Source organism: Chenopodium quinoa, unplaced genomic scaffold, assembly GCF_001683475.1.
Source record: "Chenopodium quinoa cultivar QQ74 unplaced genomic scaffold, ASM168347v1, whole genome shotgun sequence".
Classification (NCBI taxonomy): Eukaryota; Viridiplantae; Streptophyta; class Magnoliopsida; order Caryophyllales; family Amaranthaceae; genus Chenopodium; species Chenopodium quinoa.
The window spans coordinates 5,845,128-5,863,156 of NW_018742484.1; the positions used below are offsets into that span (position 1 = coordinate 5,845,128).

The 18,029-nt window shown below is 34.7% G+C and overlaps 1 protein-coding gene across 1 annotated transcript; it reads right to left on the reverse strand.

The window, feature by feature from the left end:
- Nucleotides 1-8,865: 8,865 nt before the first annotated feature.
- Nucleotides 8,866-17,432, reverse strand: LOC110719543 (putative disease resistance protein RGA1). Its single transcript, XM_021898497.1, has 2 exons — nt 16,162-17,432; nt 8,866-12,528 (listed from the first exon to the last, which is right to left on the reverse strand). The coding sequence occupies exon 2, from the start codon at nt 12,255-12,257 to the stop codon at nt 9,522-9,524; it is 2,736 nt and encodes a 911-aa protein (XP_021754189.1). The 5' UTR covers nt 12,258-12,528; nt 16,162-17,432; the 3' UTR covers nt 8,866-9,521.
- Between the last annotated feature and the right edge of the window lie 597 nt (nt 17,433-18,029).

The following is an 18,029-nucleotide window of genomic DNA, read 5'->3' on the forward strand; positions in this document are numbered from 1 at the left end:
TTTCTTGCTGCAGCCGGCTGGAACGTGGTCCAGTGCAATCGTTTTTGTAAGCTGAATAAGACTGCTACTAACCAAACCATATACTCGTCATCTTATGGCGACATAGACCTGTTTAACAGGACCACCCTTTGCGAACTGCAAAGAATCCGACTGTCTATGTGTCTGTGCAAGACACCATGGCCAGAACAAAGAGAATGGCCAGGATAACACATTCAGACGGCTTTAACAGGCCATTTATATTGAGCATGCCATTAAATTGATCTTGTCTTGTTTTTTTGGTCTAAATTTTATGAAATAAAGTGAGCACACTCTTAAGTTCATCTTATAGTGTATGTCAGTATGTGTAACATGTACACAGTCCAATAAGTTTATGACATTAATAATTAAAAACTTAGTCAACAACCACTTATATTGAGAGATTGTTATATATACCTTTGGTTATCATTTTGATGATCGTTATTCATTTAATCATCAAATGAAGAGCAAAAACTAACTTTGATTATTAATTGGGTGTACCGTGCACCCAAATGTATATATCAATTTTCAGTTTTCTATTATACTCGGTAACCAATTCTTCCGGGGAAGGAAACATTGTCCACAGTCTCGCTTCAGAATATAGTTTAGTTTAATTTTTTTTTTTATATTTTTTTATCTTATACATCGTACATATATATGTAATAATTACTTAAAATAAAATTTTTGATGTAATATTTCAAAAAAAATAAAAATTGACAATTATAAATATAAGCAAAAAGTAAAAAAAAAAAAAAAAAAAGAAAAAAGATTTTAAACCTAATTTGCAGCTTCTTCTTAAAAAAAAACCTAATTTGCAACATAGGGAGTGTACTCTATCCTACATTAATTTCAACAAGATTTTTTTTTTTTCACATCTTTTTATTGTGATTATATAATTGAAGCTACAATAATAATGTAATGCGAATATCAAATTGACATAGGGTATTTTTATTATATTTCCTTAAATAATTTATGATTAGGATTTTAATAGAGGTGATCAACATTGGCCCGGTCCGCTAGCGTGGCCCGAAAATAGGGCGAGTTTGGGCAAGCCTAAAACGCATTTTTAGTTAAAAACCCGGCCCGAAAAGCCCGCTACTTTTTGCGGGGTTGTGCCCGAGATTCTATATTAAGGCCCGGCCCGACCCGACCTGGAATTTCGATCACCTCTAGATTTTAATCAATAAATATTCCATAAATATAGATAAAGATATTAATTGAAAATTATACGGAGTAATTCATTTCATACATATAATACTGAAATTAAAATCTATTTTTTTTTCCATCCTAATAATGCTATTTGAATTTCGCTTATTTAATATCATATGTGTCAAGTTAATGGTTGGTTATCGTCTATTTGGCGTGACACTTCGCTTATTCTTAAAAGTATCGATCTCTCCTAGCCTGTCTAATCGAACAACATTATATATTTATATACTCCTGTTCTTTTATTCTCACTTACAGATTTACCGTGAATACACAATTTAAGAAATTATTGAAGTTAGTAATCAATGGCAGCTCTTCAGTATGGCCTACTGAGGCCTGGCCCCTGGTATAGCCCAAAAAAAAAATGTTAGTTCTAATTTCTAAAGCCCAACTCAATAGTTAAAACTAAAAAAACAACGGAAGAAGTGAATGTAACGAAGTAGCCAATTGTGTCTATTATTAATTTTTGTCTTTCCCATTTTACCACTTGTGTCTTATTTTCTCCAAATCTTTTTACCAGCTAACCACTTTAGCTCAGTTGCAAAATAGAGTTGTCAGTTTCTGACTCGAACCGTTAAACTCGACTGTTTTGAACCGATCTAAAAAGGAATTGAACTGTTTAAAACCCGTTTTTTGAAAATCGAAAACTGACCCGACCATTTAAAGTATCAATGCAATTTAAACACTTTCAAAGCTGTCTATAACATAGGCATTGAAATTGAACTGTCAGTTTCTGTCCGTTCTTTTGAGGGATTCAAATGGTCCTGGTTCGAGAGGTTTAATTTTTCCCATTTTAAAGAGCATGTTGAACATCTTCTCATAAGGGACACCAATAGGTGTATAAATTTTGTTATTCCTTTTCATTGGTGGTGTAAATACGTTGAAAATGAATGGTTTTCTCTCAACGGTGTTTGAAGAAGAAGCATGGTTCTCTTTTTCAAGAGCACGCTTATTTTCAACTTTTTATGCTTTCCTACGAATAGCTTGAAGTTCAACCCTTATTTCTTCTAATGTGTTGATAAGGACACACACTTCTCCTCTAGTGGCAGCCTGTTCTCTAATATTTAAGGGCTTATCTTCTTCTTGAAAGTCGCTCATGGCATCAAAGAAAGTCTCCTCTTCCTCTTCAATGGCATGAACCTCTTCAATTGGCTTAATGAGGAGCGATGGATCCATAGGATCTTGTTCGTTAGAAATTGCTAAGGAATCCGAAAATGGAGAGTTATTGATGCTTGGCTTCTTGCTAGCAGGAGGCACTAGGAGTTTGTTGTTATCAATTAGGTCTTGGATAACTTCTTTTAATTTCCAGCAATTCTCAGTAGAGTGGCCCCTACCTTGGTGATACTTGCAATGCGCATTTGGGTTCCAACTAGTCATTCTTCTTTCGACTGGTGGATCTTGCATAGGTCCGATAGGAGTAATGAGTCCTTTGGCATGAAGACGGTCAAAAGCAGTATCATAGCTCATCCCAATAGGAGTAAAGTCTCTCCTAAACTGCTTCTTTTGCCCTTGATTATTCATGGCAAGGACATTATTTAAGTTAAAGGTGCTAACATTATTACTAGAAGGGGTGGCTTTGGAAGAAGAAGGTTTGTCGTTCTTCTTTCCTTTCCAGCCATTGTTGTTGCTATTGTTAGCAGCTTTCTGTTTTGCAAGATCATCTTCAATTTTAATGCCTCTGTTATAGACAGTTCTGAAAGTGTTTAAACTGCATTGATATTTTAAATGCTTTTGATATTTGTCTTGGAGGTTCTTAATGAACATCCTTACAGATTCTTTCTCGCTTGGAACTTCGATAATTTTAGTGGAAGTTTCCCTCCACTTATTATAGAAAGCAGTAAATCCTTCATTTTCTTTCTGCTTAAGTATTTCAAGTTCCCTATGGTCAGTTTCTACTTGGATATTACATTTGTATCTATCAATAAAAGCATGTGTAATAGATTCCTAGGTAGAGATCTTCTCTTTGTCTATAGAGAAGAACCATTGCTGACATACTGTTTCAAGAGAAAGCGGGAAGAGTGAAGGAAAAACTCTCCTATCAATTCCCTTGATGTCCATGATTGTTTCAAAAGCTCTTAAGTGAAAGTAAGGATTGTCAGTTGGCTTGAACATAGGGATGTCATTGGCAGAGAACTTTTGCGGAAGAAGTTCCTTATCCACTGAGACCCCTTTGAAGCTAATCCCATGGTACTTGTCATTAGACATTTGACTCAAGCTTTCTTCTATGCGTTTGATGGTCTCGATTGGTACTTGCTTGCTAGGGTCGTTAACCTGAGTGGTGAGTGACGAAAAAACGCACACAAGACTCTAGACATGGTCATGACATATACAAAGTGTGTGCATTGACTAGTGAGTGAAAGTGACATGCTTATGACTCGTGTAATGACCATGGGACTATGTGCTAGACTCAAACAAAGACCAAATTAGGACCTCGGTAATTAGTGAAAATTAATTAATCATGTGAATTAGACTTGACACAAAGACTCGGAAAGGAAAGATCGAACCATCGCATCGCGTCAACTCGCGTGGCGATGAAAGCTGATGCTCCGCGTCACAAACCAAACTTCCGCGCCAGAACTGGAACGTTAATTTAGCTTGTTTGCGATAGTTCTTTCGAAAAGATAAGCCTAAAGTCTTGCTAAGTTGAGTATAATTAGAGTTTATTAATCCTAATTAATTAATTAATTAAGCAAAGTCCTTTTAGTCATTAGTTAGTTTTTTAAGACTTAGTTACAAATACAAGTCAACACAAACGATTAGTTTAATCACATATAATTATGCACAAGTAAGAGATGCACAAGTAGTCAAATAGTCGCAACATATGCAATGAGTTTGCAACCTAACCATGACTTTAGTTCTCTAAAGTTCAAGGATTTTGGTAGTCAAAGAGGGTCCATGGTTATGAGTCTGGATGCATCGCGCGGAAGCCTTACCTTTGGAAAGGTTGGCGCGTATGGATGGGACCCCGCAAGTTAGACTTGCTTCCATGGTTTGGTGAATTCACAAACTCGGATGTATCCGTCGTTGCACGGAGCGTTCGATTGGGTAGATGGAGCGTGAATTCCCAGGGGATAAAACCATAAGTAGAATACATATGGGTTCAGAAAAGAAGGAAAAACTCAATCAGGAAGTAGAATCGGCAAAACAGTACTAGAATCAGTTAAAACAAGACGACAGATTTCTGGCTCAATGTTGGAAGACTTGGCGCGAGAAAACAGGGTCCATCGCACAGCGATGACCCCATCGCGTAGCGATGGACACTGTCGTCTCGTGACAGTTCCTACACTTCGCGGCAGCTTTCTATGTTCTCAAAATTTTTCGATTTTTCGTAGTATTTTTTCGATTCTAGTTGTGAAAGATATTTTCCAATTTTCCTACGTGTAAAATTCCTATGTTTTTGACTCATTTTGGATGGTCTTTCCAATGTGGACCTTTTTATGCATATGCCACAATGTTAATCAAAATTACGCACATGAATATCTAGAATTTTTCAAGTCTCATCCACTCTAAAGTCAATTGCCAAAATAAATTTTAGGAATCAAAATTAGAAATCCTATCCAGTGGAGTCGCCAAAAACTGTGGGGAATATTTCAACACTCAACTTTGAGCCCCACTGTGATCATGCACTTAAGCATTGTGGTGTCCAAAGGGAAAGAAGCTAGAGATAAAAGAGTCACCAACAAGTTTTAGGAACTTGTAAACCGTTCACGGGTTCACGATCACAGATATCGCTAACTCCATAGTGGTCCGGAACCATGACTGGATATTCGGGGATGATGGTATGAATCCAACCTAGAGATTGAACCCGCCCTAAATCAGCCTTTACTTAATTCTTATGATATCCATGTCACTACTAGAAAACAGGCCATTTCCGACAGAAAATTACTGTCGAAATAACCCGAAAATCCGTCGGAACCGGTTGTCGGAAACCCTTTCGTAGGAAAAACAACCTTTTCCGTCGGAAGAGGAATTCCGGCACCTGAAAAGTCCGTCGTAAATTTCCGACGGAATATAAATACGACGGAAATTCCGTCGGAAATTTCCGTCGGAAATTGCTTTAAAAAAATAAAAAATAAAACGCCCCACACCACCCCTTTCCAGCCCACCTAACCCGTACCACCACCCCATCAGACGCCCAACCTTCACCCACCACCCTAACCTACCCACCATAACCCACCTAACCCGGACCACCACCCTATCAAATATTCCCCACAACCACCACCCATCACCCTAACCGACCCACCACAACCCACTCAAACCTAAAACTGACCCAGATCCACCCACCTACACCTAACACGACCCAGACTCACCCACTACAACCCACCAAAACCTAACACCAACCCAGACCCACCCACCACAACCCTCCTAAAACCAAGACACCACCACAAACACCTAAAACCTAACTAAAACTAACCCAGACCCACCAACTACAAACACCGCACCCTAAAACATACCCACCACAAACACCGACCCTGACCCACCTAACCACAACCCTCCTAAAACCAGACCACCACAAACACCGAATACCCAGATCCACCCACCCACCTAAAACATCCGAACCCTAACCCAAACCCTGACCCCATCAGACGCCCAGAACACACTACTAGAAATAGGTCGATTTTCGACGGATTGTTAAAATTCGTCGGAAATTTCCGACAGACGGAAAAATCCGTCGGAATTTTTAGTTTTTCCGACGGATTTTTCCGTCCGTCGGAAGCAGTCCGTCGGAAATCAACCTATTTCTAGTAGTGTGTGCGCTTTCCGATCAACATACATTCAACAAGTTAGCCCTAAACCTGTTTAATCTACGTTGGTTGATTATTAATGTACAAATAAATCAATTATTGGTGATCACTTGAATTAACATCATGTTAGCCCTAAAATCAAATTATTAATTATCTTATTAGTTGTGATTTCAAGTACAAATTCTCTTTAAACCTGCAGAAAGGGCGTGATCAAACAATAATAATAATAATAATAATAATAATAATAATAATAATAATAATAATAATAAATAATCAAGCAACGTATAATTATTATTGACACAACAAATCATCATCATCATCATCATCATAAATAGCAGTATCTCCAAAATAATATTAGCAAGATCCTAGGTATGATACTAAACGAATTAATAACAAACCCTAGCATGTCACTAAATAATAAAAATCAAAGCTTTAGCCTAAACATGATACTAGAAAGCATGATATAAGAAATATTAATTAAGCATCCTAACATGAGACTAGGAATCATAAAAGCATCCTAACACGATACTAGGAATTAAAATAATAATCTAAGCATGATTTCTATATCAAAAGCAAGGAATAAGGATAAAGATAAAGATAGTAGACCTACTCACTTCGATGCCTCGTATCTCTTTTTATTGAAAGAATACACACGTTAGTAACTTTAAGAAAGATTAAACAAACAAATAAATCAAATAAGAATTGAAATAAGGATTAGGGACCAAACCCTCATAAATATCAACCTTTCACGTCGAAATCAAAGGCAACTTCGAGAAGGACTTCAAGTCTCGCAAAGGTCGTATGGTGTGTGATGTGTTTAGGCTAAGGCTAAGAAAGAAAGAGAAAAGCTTAAAGCTTATAGAGGGAATTAGATGATGATTGTTGGTGAATGAAAACGGAGGAAAACACCCTATTTATAGGAAAAACGATGGAAAAGATCAGAAGAAGAGTCAGAATCCGACTCAGAGTAAAACGCCTTTAATCGCGTGGCGATGGTTTCATCGCGTCGCGATGTTTATATTATCGCCACGCGATGTTTATATTGCTACACGATGCTTTTCAGAAGATAAGATCCGTACGGAATTCGACTTCCAATCAAATTGGATTAGTCGAATATACGTACTTATCCTTATTTTATCAGAATTAAATCTATTAAAACACATGTTTTATTCGAAGTAAAATCCTTAGATCTTATCTTTTCAAAAAAAGGATAAATTAGAACCTTTTAGAAGATTCTAGAAACAAATAATCAGTCCTAAGGGATTTAGGACTTAAAACAACCTTCTAGATAATTCCAAAAACTTATGATAAATCCTAATGGTTTTAGAAATAGAGCTAAGATAATTGGATCCTCGACATGATCATTGGGTCCGTAGGTAAGACTCGGTTTGGACCCAGTTTAGTATTTTGGCCATAACTTCTTCATAATAACTCGGATTTGGACTTATAATATATCGTTGGAAAACTCTTTTCAAACCCCATCCAACCACACAACCCTATTCCAGCTGGTTTCTACCTTGCTCCACCAACGGAGAATGCAGTGCACCGTTTCGAGTACAACAAGAATCCGGAGCCGGAAATGAAATTCAATGACTATGCATACTTTTATAGTCGGAGTGGAAGGCTGACTTTGCATGTCCTGGAGTTCGACATTCTGCGAAAGATTGTTGCTAAACTGAAGGACGAGCAACACAGGATAGAGAAGTTGATGATGCAGGATGAGCATGGGAACATACTCCCAACTCACTTACCTAATGCAGCAGATGTTGTGGGTAAGCTTGAGGTCCAAGCAGCAACTCGTTGTGGAATATCGGGGCAAAACAAAAATAATACCGAAGCGGGTAGAAGACTTGATAGATCCAAAGCCGGTGATCCCACAAAGTGGACCTAATTACTCTTTGGGAATGAGTGGATTTACCACAGAATTCGGGAGCTACACAGATGGAATTGTCTTCGTTCAGGTAGATTTATGTACTATTAAATGGATCGTGATGAAAATTTTGTGTAGCTTATTTCAGTTGGTTGCTGTGTTGCTTTTTTAAAGTTATAATATTTGCATGATATAATTACTAATATCCTTTCCTATTTGTCAAAGATTTTGAAATATTTGTTGTGATGATTTAAACAAATTGATTAAAATTTAGTAATATTTACATGATAATTGTTGGTTATCCTTTCATAATTGATTTAAAAAATTTGATAAAAATTGGTAATATTTACATGATGATTGTTGGTTATCCTTTCATAATTGATTTTAAAAAATTGAAAATATTGGCTGTGTTGATTTAAAAATTGATAAAAAAATGCTTTGAAACTTGATAAAATTTGATAATATTTGCCGTGGGGAATAAATTATTGCAATACTTTAGTTTCTGGAAGAAAAAAATAAAATAAAGGTCCCTGCTATTCTATAAAATAGCAAGGTATCCACGATGCCTTTTTCAATCTACTTTAGTTACACCCTACACCACTTACAGCTTTTCAATCATTCTTTCTTAATTAATCCAATAATTGGATGATGTAGGTCGTGGGTATATAATATACAACATGCCCCTACAAAATGCACCACTTATACCATAAAACGCGCGCACCTCATTAATCGATAGATCATCTAGGATAAACGAAGAAATCATGAGCCTTGAATAAAAAAAAAAAAAGAACAAACCTTTATATATAACACAAGTGACAAATGAACAAAAGAACAAATCTTTATATAACACAAGTGAACCTCTTTTTTATAATGAATTGATTTAATTATAATGAATTGATTTTAATTATCAAAAAATTATTATTTCCTCTAGGTTTTTTTTTTTTTTTTTTTTTTTTTTTTTTTTTTTTTTTGCATCACTTTTCAATTTACGGTCTCCTAGACAACTTTGTAGTAGAGAGATAGAGAAAATTTATTAACCAAAAAGAAAAATGATGTGTTTAAATTGAAACTTTCATTCATAGATTATGATGCATCTTAAAAAAAAAATGAAGGAAGTAATATCTTTTATAGACATTGTTATTTATAGAAATAAAATACTTTGTAATAAAATTATAAGTAAATTAAAATAATAAATTTCTTATACTGTGAGTGTGCCTCTTAGCTTTTAAGGGATAAATACAAAACACTTGAACTTCATATAGAGAGGGAATTAATGAACATGAACCCCGTGTAAATATACTTGTATTATTTAAATATAAAAAGCATATAGCTTTAATATCAAGAACACATATTTTACTTTCTAAAAAGAAAAAAGAACACATATTTTATATAGAAAGGACATTTGTTCGATTTTTTATTTAATAATTATAAGAACATTAGTCTTAGTGGAAAGAACAAATAGTAATAATCAAATGAGTATCATCTTAAACATCGTAAAAAAAAAATTTGAAAAAAAAAAAAAGAAAAAAGAAAGAAAGGCATACTGTACAAAGATTGGTACGATTTGTAGAATGATAAATTTTCAACACTTAGAAAGAAAGAATTCATAAATGTTAAGGGGTATAAATACAGGAATTGAAATTTTACATAAAAATAGTAATTTATAAATACAAGGATTGCCAAATTCATTCGGTGTCAACTTGAATGTGAGAAATCATGTGATGCTCTGTGCCATTGGTCTTGATGGCTTCCTCCAGCAGGGGGCATTCTTGAAATTTCAAGTTGCTTAATTTGGTGAGTCGCTTCATGGCATCCTCTGCCGCTAGTTTCTTCAACTTCTTGCATCTAGAAAGGACCAATATCTGGAGAGATGAAAGGTTTCCGATCCAATCCGGAAGACTTTCCAGATTCTCAAATAAACGAATATGCAATTGTTGCAGCATCTTAAAGTGTTGAAGTTGTTCTGGAAGACTAATATCCGCATCTTGGTTTTTCCAACCATACAACAGCAAATTCTTGAGAGATGTGATTTTCAAAAGGGGATTTATATCAGGAAAATGATCTAGCTGATCATACCTCCCAATATGTAACGTTTGAAGACACGGAAGGCTGTATATACAATCAGGCCACTGACCTATCATCTTGGGCATACCTTGTATACCGACAAGGCTGAGAGCGGTAAGACGAGTCAATGCTTTCAGGTCAGGAAGTGTCTCAGTTATTGGGCAAATTGAAAACACCAATTCTTCCAGCGTCGTGCAACATTGCAGACCTTCTAGAGGATACTTTAAATTTTTATTGCAGAAGAGATGAAAACAACGCAACGAAGCTAAACCGCTGAGGTTGGGTAGAGACTCCAAGCTGGAACATTTAGTTATTTGCAAATCTTCAAGATAAATCAACTTTGAAAGGTTCTCTGGCAAGCAAGTCAGCTTGTGGCATCTTTGGATTTCCAATACTTGGAGTGATGTGCAGTACTCTGTCAACTTCTGAGATAAACTTGTGAGCTGCTTCACCTTTTTGATATGAAGATTCTTCAGACAAGCGAGACTGTTTTCATGGTCAAGTATTTTTACCACAGGGACACCGGAAGTGTTGTTTTTAACAGTTAGCTTTTCAAGAGACGGGAAATTATTTGCAGTTGTCGTCAACTCAGGGCAGTCTTCCATAAGCAATTCTTCCAGGGAAGGAAAGAAAGTCCTTGATGACCTCACCCCAGAGCACGGTTCACCCCATTCTCTTAAATTCTGAAGCCCACATAGTTGAAGTACTTTCAGGCTTGGAAAATATACGACCTCAAAGTTAGAACTGCTACTCGCATCCTCAGTTAAAATCTCAGCATTACAATACAACTCTGCACCTATGTGCTCCAACCTGTCCATATTTGTGATCTTAAGCCTTTCAAGATAAGGCAGGTTCCCCAATGTTGGCAATTTTTGGCACCTCGTACAACCAACAAGCTCTATAATCTTTACCAGGTTGTAGACTGCACCCATTCTCATAAACCAAGATGGAAATTTCTCTCCACCATACCCTCCAATTCTTAGAAGTCTAAGATTGCAGTTTGGCTTCAACCCATCTAACACCTCCTCATGCTTTACCCAGTTGTCGTCACTATTCCAGAATAGCCCCAACTTCTTAAGTCTTGACTTCTCTGAGATACGTGCAGTTTCAGCATCTTGTTTGCTCTTGATTACTTCAAGGCTGCAGATTTTTAATTCACCACTCACGTGAGGCAAATATCCCAATTCAGAGATCTGGAATCCTCCATCTCTTACCCACAGAGGTGGAAGGGTTTGCAAACACCTCAGCTGCTCAATCATCCCTGCTGGAACTTTGTTTATGCTGTCAATCCAAAGATGCCTCAGATTAACTAAATTAGCTAATCCTCGAGGTAACTCCTTTAACAACTTACAACCTTCTAGAACCAAAGCTTGCAGGTTGTATAATCTAGTAATATAGTCAGGCATCACCTTAATTGGAATATTTCTCAGACTAAGGTACTTCAAACACTTCAATCCAGCAATTGATTTCGGAACATTATTTAAACCTACATATTGTAAACATAATACACGCAGATACCTGACATACTCCAATAAACCTCTAGGTGAACTCCTATCGATGAGAAGTGAGCGTAAATTTTCAACAACCAAATTGTCCCAAAAATCTGATGTTACTTCCACATGTCCATATATAGACAAATGTCGAACATCAGATATGGTTGTCACTTGTTTACCTTCTTCCAATAATAACAACTCGTGCCTTGAAACTGATGTTGCTAAGTCATGCACTAAGTCATGCATAACATAATAATTTATATCTCCAAGATCATCCCACTCTGCTTCCTGTAAGAAGGAAATGTTTAGCAAAACATTAATATACCCTTGAGCAATATCCTCCATCAATTCTCTACTATCAAATTGTTCGATTAGGCCCAGAGCCATCCATTGATGTGTCAACCATTCGTTACCCAATTGTTCATCCTTTGAAAGCGCAGCACAAAAGGAAAAGCACTTTTTCAAAAATGGAGATGGCAAATGATTGTAGCTAAGCTTCAATGATGGTAATATTCCCGTCTCATCATCCTGTGGTAAATCCCATAATTCACTTCGTTCAATGTTCTCCCACTCATATGAATGTTGTTTAGTTTGCAATATTCCTCCAATGGTCTTTATTGCCAAGGGGTTTCCCTTACATTTCCTAACAATCTTTTCACCAATGGTCTCTAACATAGATATGTTCTCCTTAGACTTATTTACGAAGGCAACTTGTTTAAACAAAGACCAACCATCATCTTCGGAAAGCTCTGGCAATTCATGGACCGAAGACGAGTGTATTACCCGTGCAACATCTTTATCTCTAGTTGTCACCAGTATCATGCTATCCTTAGAACCACCAGTACTTTCCAGAGAACTTTTCATTGAATTCCAAAGGCCTTGATGGGTATTCCAAACATCATCAAACACAAGTATCTCTTTCCATTTAGTTTTTCCTTGAGTTTTCTTACTGCTGTTTCGCTGCTGTCGGTGTTGGCAATCTCTTTATCGCTCTTGTCAATGTACTCCAGCATTCTCAGTAAAATCCTCGTAATGTTAAAATCTTCTGATACGACCACCCAAATTCTTTGGGTATATGACTCCGTCACTCGCTTATTCTCAAAAACGTTTTTTGCTAGCCTTGTTTTTCCAATGCCTGTCATACATAAATTAAAAATATTGTAATGTAAATTGTTTTTGTATTAGTTATAATACTTGTACATATTTTCTTTTATCAAAATTATATAATTCCTACCAATATAAATTTCCTCGGTTATTTATTAATGACAATATTAGGAATTTTATAATACCCACATCCTCTTTTGATACTCTTTTGTTATTTAAATGTTGAAACAAATGTATTCATGTAACTTCTTCTTAGCTTTGTGTTGAAATATATTTTCAAAATTTTATTTATTTTTAATAATTTTAATAAAATATTGCCCCTTTATTTTAATACGTGCTTACTTCCCATTTCCAGTTGTATTTTAATTTAATCGGTGCTTATTTCTATTTTTGCAAACTTATAAAAATAATTTAGAAAATTCTACATAGGGGTCTCCAAGGATTCAATTTTTTTATATGGAAGACAAATTTTTTTCCAACTCTCTTTAATGGCACCCAAGTTTTGAAAAATTAAGCATAATGCCCATTTTTAGGTTTATGGCTAACTTTTTAAAATTTTGGTTAACCATAATTAATTAAAAAAAAAAAAAAAAAAACCACCTGCCAAACCCCACCGCTACCACCACCACGCCGGAACCCTAACCCCATAGCCCAGCCTGCAAACCACAACATGCAACCACCTCTCTCCAGCCCACTTACCACCGCCACAACAAACAAGCACAACATCGACACCAACAACAACCGCAATCACCCACCTCGCACTAACTGGACTACTTGCCGGAATCTCAAAAACACCTGCACCCAACCACCGTTCGTCGCCCTCCTCCCCACCTCACATCTATTCGAACAGAGCAGCCACACTTCTAATCCCCAATTCAGCCACAAATCAATTGGGATTTCAAGCGGACGACCGGAACCCTAACGAATTGAGGGTGGTTTGGGCTATGGGGTTTCGGGGTTTTAGGTTTGGGGTCGTCGGCTCGCAGTGGAGGAAGGGGAGGGGATTTGTTCCAGTTAGGAGGAAGGGAAGGGTGGTCGAAACGGGGAAGGGAAAGGGAGTGGCTGGGATTGGGCTGGTTGGCCGGCCGACGCGAGGGGGAGGGAGATTTGGGGCGGCGGCTGGTCTGTGGGGTTAGGGTTTCGGCGAGTTGGTGGTGACTAGGTTGGTGATTGGGTTTTTTATTTTTATTTTTATTTTTTTTATTATTTATAAAACAATTTTTTAGTAATAAAAAAAAAAAAATCAAAGGTTAACCATTTTAATCATAAAAGTTACCATAAAATCTTAAAAAGGACATTATGGTTAATTTTTTAAAACTTGGGTGTCATTTAAGAGAATTGGAAAAAGTTTGTCTTTCACGTAGAATAATTGAATCCTGAGGGCCACCATGTAGAATTTCCCCATAATTTATTATTTTCCTCCTTACTTGTGGTTTCTTCATATCATATTTTAATAATTTTCAAGTTCTCTCCTCACTAATATTTTTTTTATTCTTCAGCCTACGCCAAAGAATGTTATATAAGATTAAAAATATGAAGGGAGTATATTTAAGATTTTAGTGCTATACAATGTACACCGGTAAACGTAAAATCTCTAATATTTTGAGTAAAAAGTCGCAAAAGAAGTAAATGCAAAGTAATTGCTTAAATTATTGATCAAAGTTGTGTATATATATCCACTTATCCAGTTTGATACAAGTGTTAACTAAATTGATATAAAACAGATAGAGTATTCTAGAAGAGGGAAGTGAAAATTGAGAGAAGAAGAAAGAAAAAGGAGGGAAATAGCAAGGTTGATGTCGTCTTTGAGGGGTTGGTCAAAATGTTTTAAAAAAGTACAGGTGGTAAATTTCAAAAAAAAAATGTTAGTGATTATTACTAAAACACCAACAATTGTTGGTGGTTAAAAAAAAATAAAATAAACCCTAGATATTATGATAGGATTTATCAATACGGTTCAAAGAAAACACATGGCTATGTTATAACTTATGTATAAATTACAAAAGACGGTTGGTCTATTTAAATAGTGCAAAAGCCAAAACTTTTTTTTTTAAGAAAGTACAAAAGTCAAACTAGGTCAAGTTAAATAGAATTAAAAAAAATGAGATATGTGAGATAATTATAAATGTACAACTCAAATAAAATATTATTTTTATCAATAATCTAATATATATATATATATATATACATATATATATATATATATATATAAAGTAGGCATTTTTGGAGAGCATTTGGAGCGCCACGTAAGAAATATACTTATTTCGATCAATAAGAAGAAATATTTGTATTTTATTTTTGAATTAAAAAATTATGTCGCCACCTAGATAAAAGTAACGAATTAAATTTGTTATATTTAAAATTTTAATGCCACGTAGATTATAATCCACGAATTAAATTATTTTGATGAAAAAAAAAGTAAGAATATAGGAAAAGATAAATTTATTAATTCAATACTACGAGTATAAGAAATCCAAATTGTTCGTTAATTATAATTAAATTAAATTATAATTAAATTGACACATCATACGACACAAACAAAATTTTGTATCAATAAAAAACCCCATCAAGCGAATTTTGTGTTAGTAATTTTGTGTTAATTTTTGGTCATCAATGGCCAGGTAATTTTTAGCTTAATTTTTAAAATCCATGTTTAAATTAGTATTTCTAATTATTACTTACATTGTATTAATTTGGGATACTCAACGATTATATGTGTTATGTTTTATTTACTAAATGTTTTTTTACATGCAGATGTAACACATCATACGACACAAATAAAATTTCATATCAATACAAAACCCCATCAAGCGAATTTTGTGTTGTTTTAGGTCATCAATATCTGGGTAATTTTTAAAATCTTATGTTTAAATTTATATTTGTAATTATTAGTTACATTGTATTTATTCAGGATACTTAACGATTATTTGATTATGTAATGACATACGATTAGATGTTGTATACTTAATATATGGATAGCTTTGATTATTTTTTGATATGATGAAAAAATTCCAATGCATAGACTTGATTTTATATCGCAACAATTTTTTATTTATTGGTAAATATATTGATTTATTTTATATAAATGTAAAGATTTAATTTATATCAATTTCAGTTTGGCTAACATTTCACGTTTCATTTTATCCATTGATGTAGTAGGTTGGTTGTGGACGAGGTTGGTGATTATAAAAGATATGGTAAAACAATAAATAATGATTTAGGATTTAAATTATTAAAAATTTATCATTTCAAATTAAAGATTTTATACAAGTATAACGGAAAAAAAATTATCATATTTACAATTTATTTATATTTAATAAATTCATTATAATTTATAATAAAAAAAAAATATTAAACTTTTGTAATTTTGTCTGAAATTATTAAGTACAATAAATCAAATAATTAAAAATCTTAGATGAAAAAATCGTGCAAAAATTATTCAGTACAATAAATCAAATAATTAAAAATCTAGTGTGTTAAAAAAGTATTTGATATTCGGGCAAAAGTGTATTTTCTAAAATAATCAAAAACCCAGGGAATGTATCACTTTAGCACGCAAAACTTGTAATGCTTTAAAATAATGAGCTTTAGAAAGCGTTGCATTTAAAAAAAATGAAGGGAGTAGTTAATAACGTTAGTATAAGTCCAACAATAAGAATGATACCTCCAAAACCAACGATGGCTGCGACAGAAAGGCAGTTATCCAGGGAAGGGTTGCACAATTTGTCTACCAAGGAATCAACATCAGTATCCCTGCCGATGAACATGGACATATCCAAATTCCGTCGAACCTGTTGCAGAGGATTATCTTCAGCGGCGCCTTGAGGAGCTAAGTCTAAAGCCTGGCGGAGCTTGGCAATGGTTTTAACCTCTTTCACAGCTTTATCGATGTTGGAATTGATCCTACTTATCCACTTGCCAATCTTACGGCGAAAGAAGACCTGTTTCAAAGGCCAGAAGACTCGTTTCCTTTGAGACCTTCTCTTCATGACAACTACACGCTGCTTCTCATAAGCCAACACATCCATCATATTCTCCGCATCATAGAGAATGTTGACGACATTTCTCATCCACGGTTCTATTAGGTCTCTACTACTAGTATTAGTATTAGTAGCAGTCTTGTTGAGCACATAGCTTGAGATTATATCGACCTTGCGCTTGAGCTCGTTGAGATCTTTTCTGAAGCCCCGCATCAGTTTGATCTCCCCCTTCACCCGACTCACCATTACTTCAATCATGGGTTTCACAGCCTCAACCAAAAGCGGAGCTACAGATTCAGCCATTGTTTTTTTTTTTTTGAAGGAAAGGAATGATTTTACCCTCAGGGTACCACAATGTATGATTAGATGAACACTCCTAATAATGTCCATATAATTGTACCACGTTATAGACTTTTCAACACTCGCTTCCCCGCAATTATGAAGTTATACACTCATACAGTCATACCCATAAAATCATACATGTAATACGGGTCCTTCGGAGACATCTGATTTATGTAATACGGAGTATGTATAGTACAGTACTATACAAAAACGGGTTAATACACTTTTTTTTTCTTTTTTTTTTATTAAGAAGAAACAAATCTTATACGAGTATGAAGTAAGAAGTAAAAGCAGTTTTTTTTTTTTTTTTTGGCTTGTTAAACAAGTAAATATTTGATAATTGATGTGATTATTTAAGGTCGGAGATAATATATTTATAGATTCTTGTTTCGCTGGAATGCTTGCTTCGCTATCTATGAATAACAACATAATAATCATACACGTTATTTATTATCAAAAAATAATAACATTATAACAAAAGTGCATACATACGGATAAAAAGCGCATACTATTGTATAAAATTACATTAATTACAAATAAAAGGACATAAACAATAATCGCAACATTATGATAACTTAAAGAATACAATAGTCATAAAGCCTCATAATATTAGGATAAAAAAAATAAAAAATTACTGCTATTTATTTTACATCATATATTCGTATATGATAATAACATATTACTACATATAACACAAGAAAAATATGTATCTCTGTGGTAAACAATTTTTTTTTACCACAGAAGCAAAAGTGTAAATTTTATGAAAAAAAAAATAGGAAAACGTAACTGAAATTGCTATTTTTTCCATGTAAATCACAGAGATTAGTTGGGATGACCTCTAATAAATGTTATAATACATAAAGACAAGTATTATATATACTCCGTAGTTTATTACTTTATACCTTGTCCAAATAAAGTTCACTAATGTCATTTTCCAAGTGGGATGTTTCCCACTTAAGCACTTACCCTTCTCCCTCACTCTCAAAGTGTCCGATCCGTAAATAACTAAATACCGGACCAAAAAAAACCGTGAAGGTTGAGATTCGGTCAGAGTCCTTCTCCTTAGCGAAAAAAAAAAATAAATAATAAAAAAACCCTATTATTTCCGCACTTTGTAGACTTTTCAACACTCCAATTTAGAAGTTATATTGTATGTAGTTCTACACTTTGACGTGTAAGTGTAATCGGGGTAAAGCAACGTTACATTGAT

Coding starts and splice junctions, on each gene's coding strand:
- LOC110719543 (XM_021898497.1), bottom strand. CDS start 12,257: ATGAAAAGTTCTCTGGAAAGTACTGGTGGTTCTAAGGATAGCATGATA.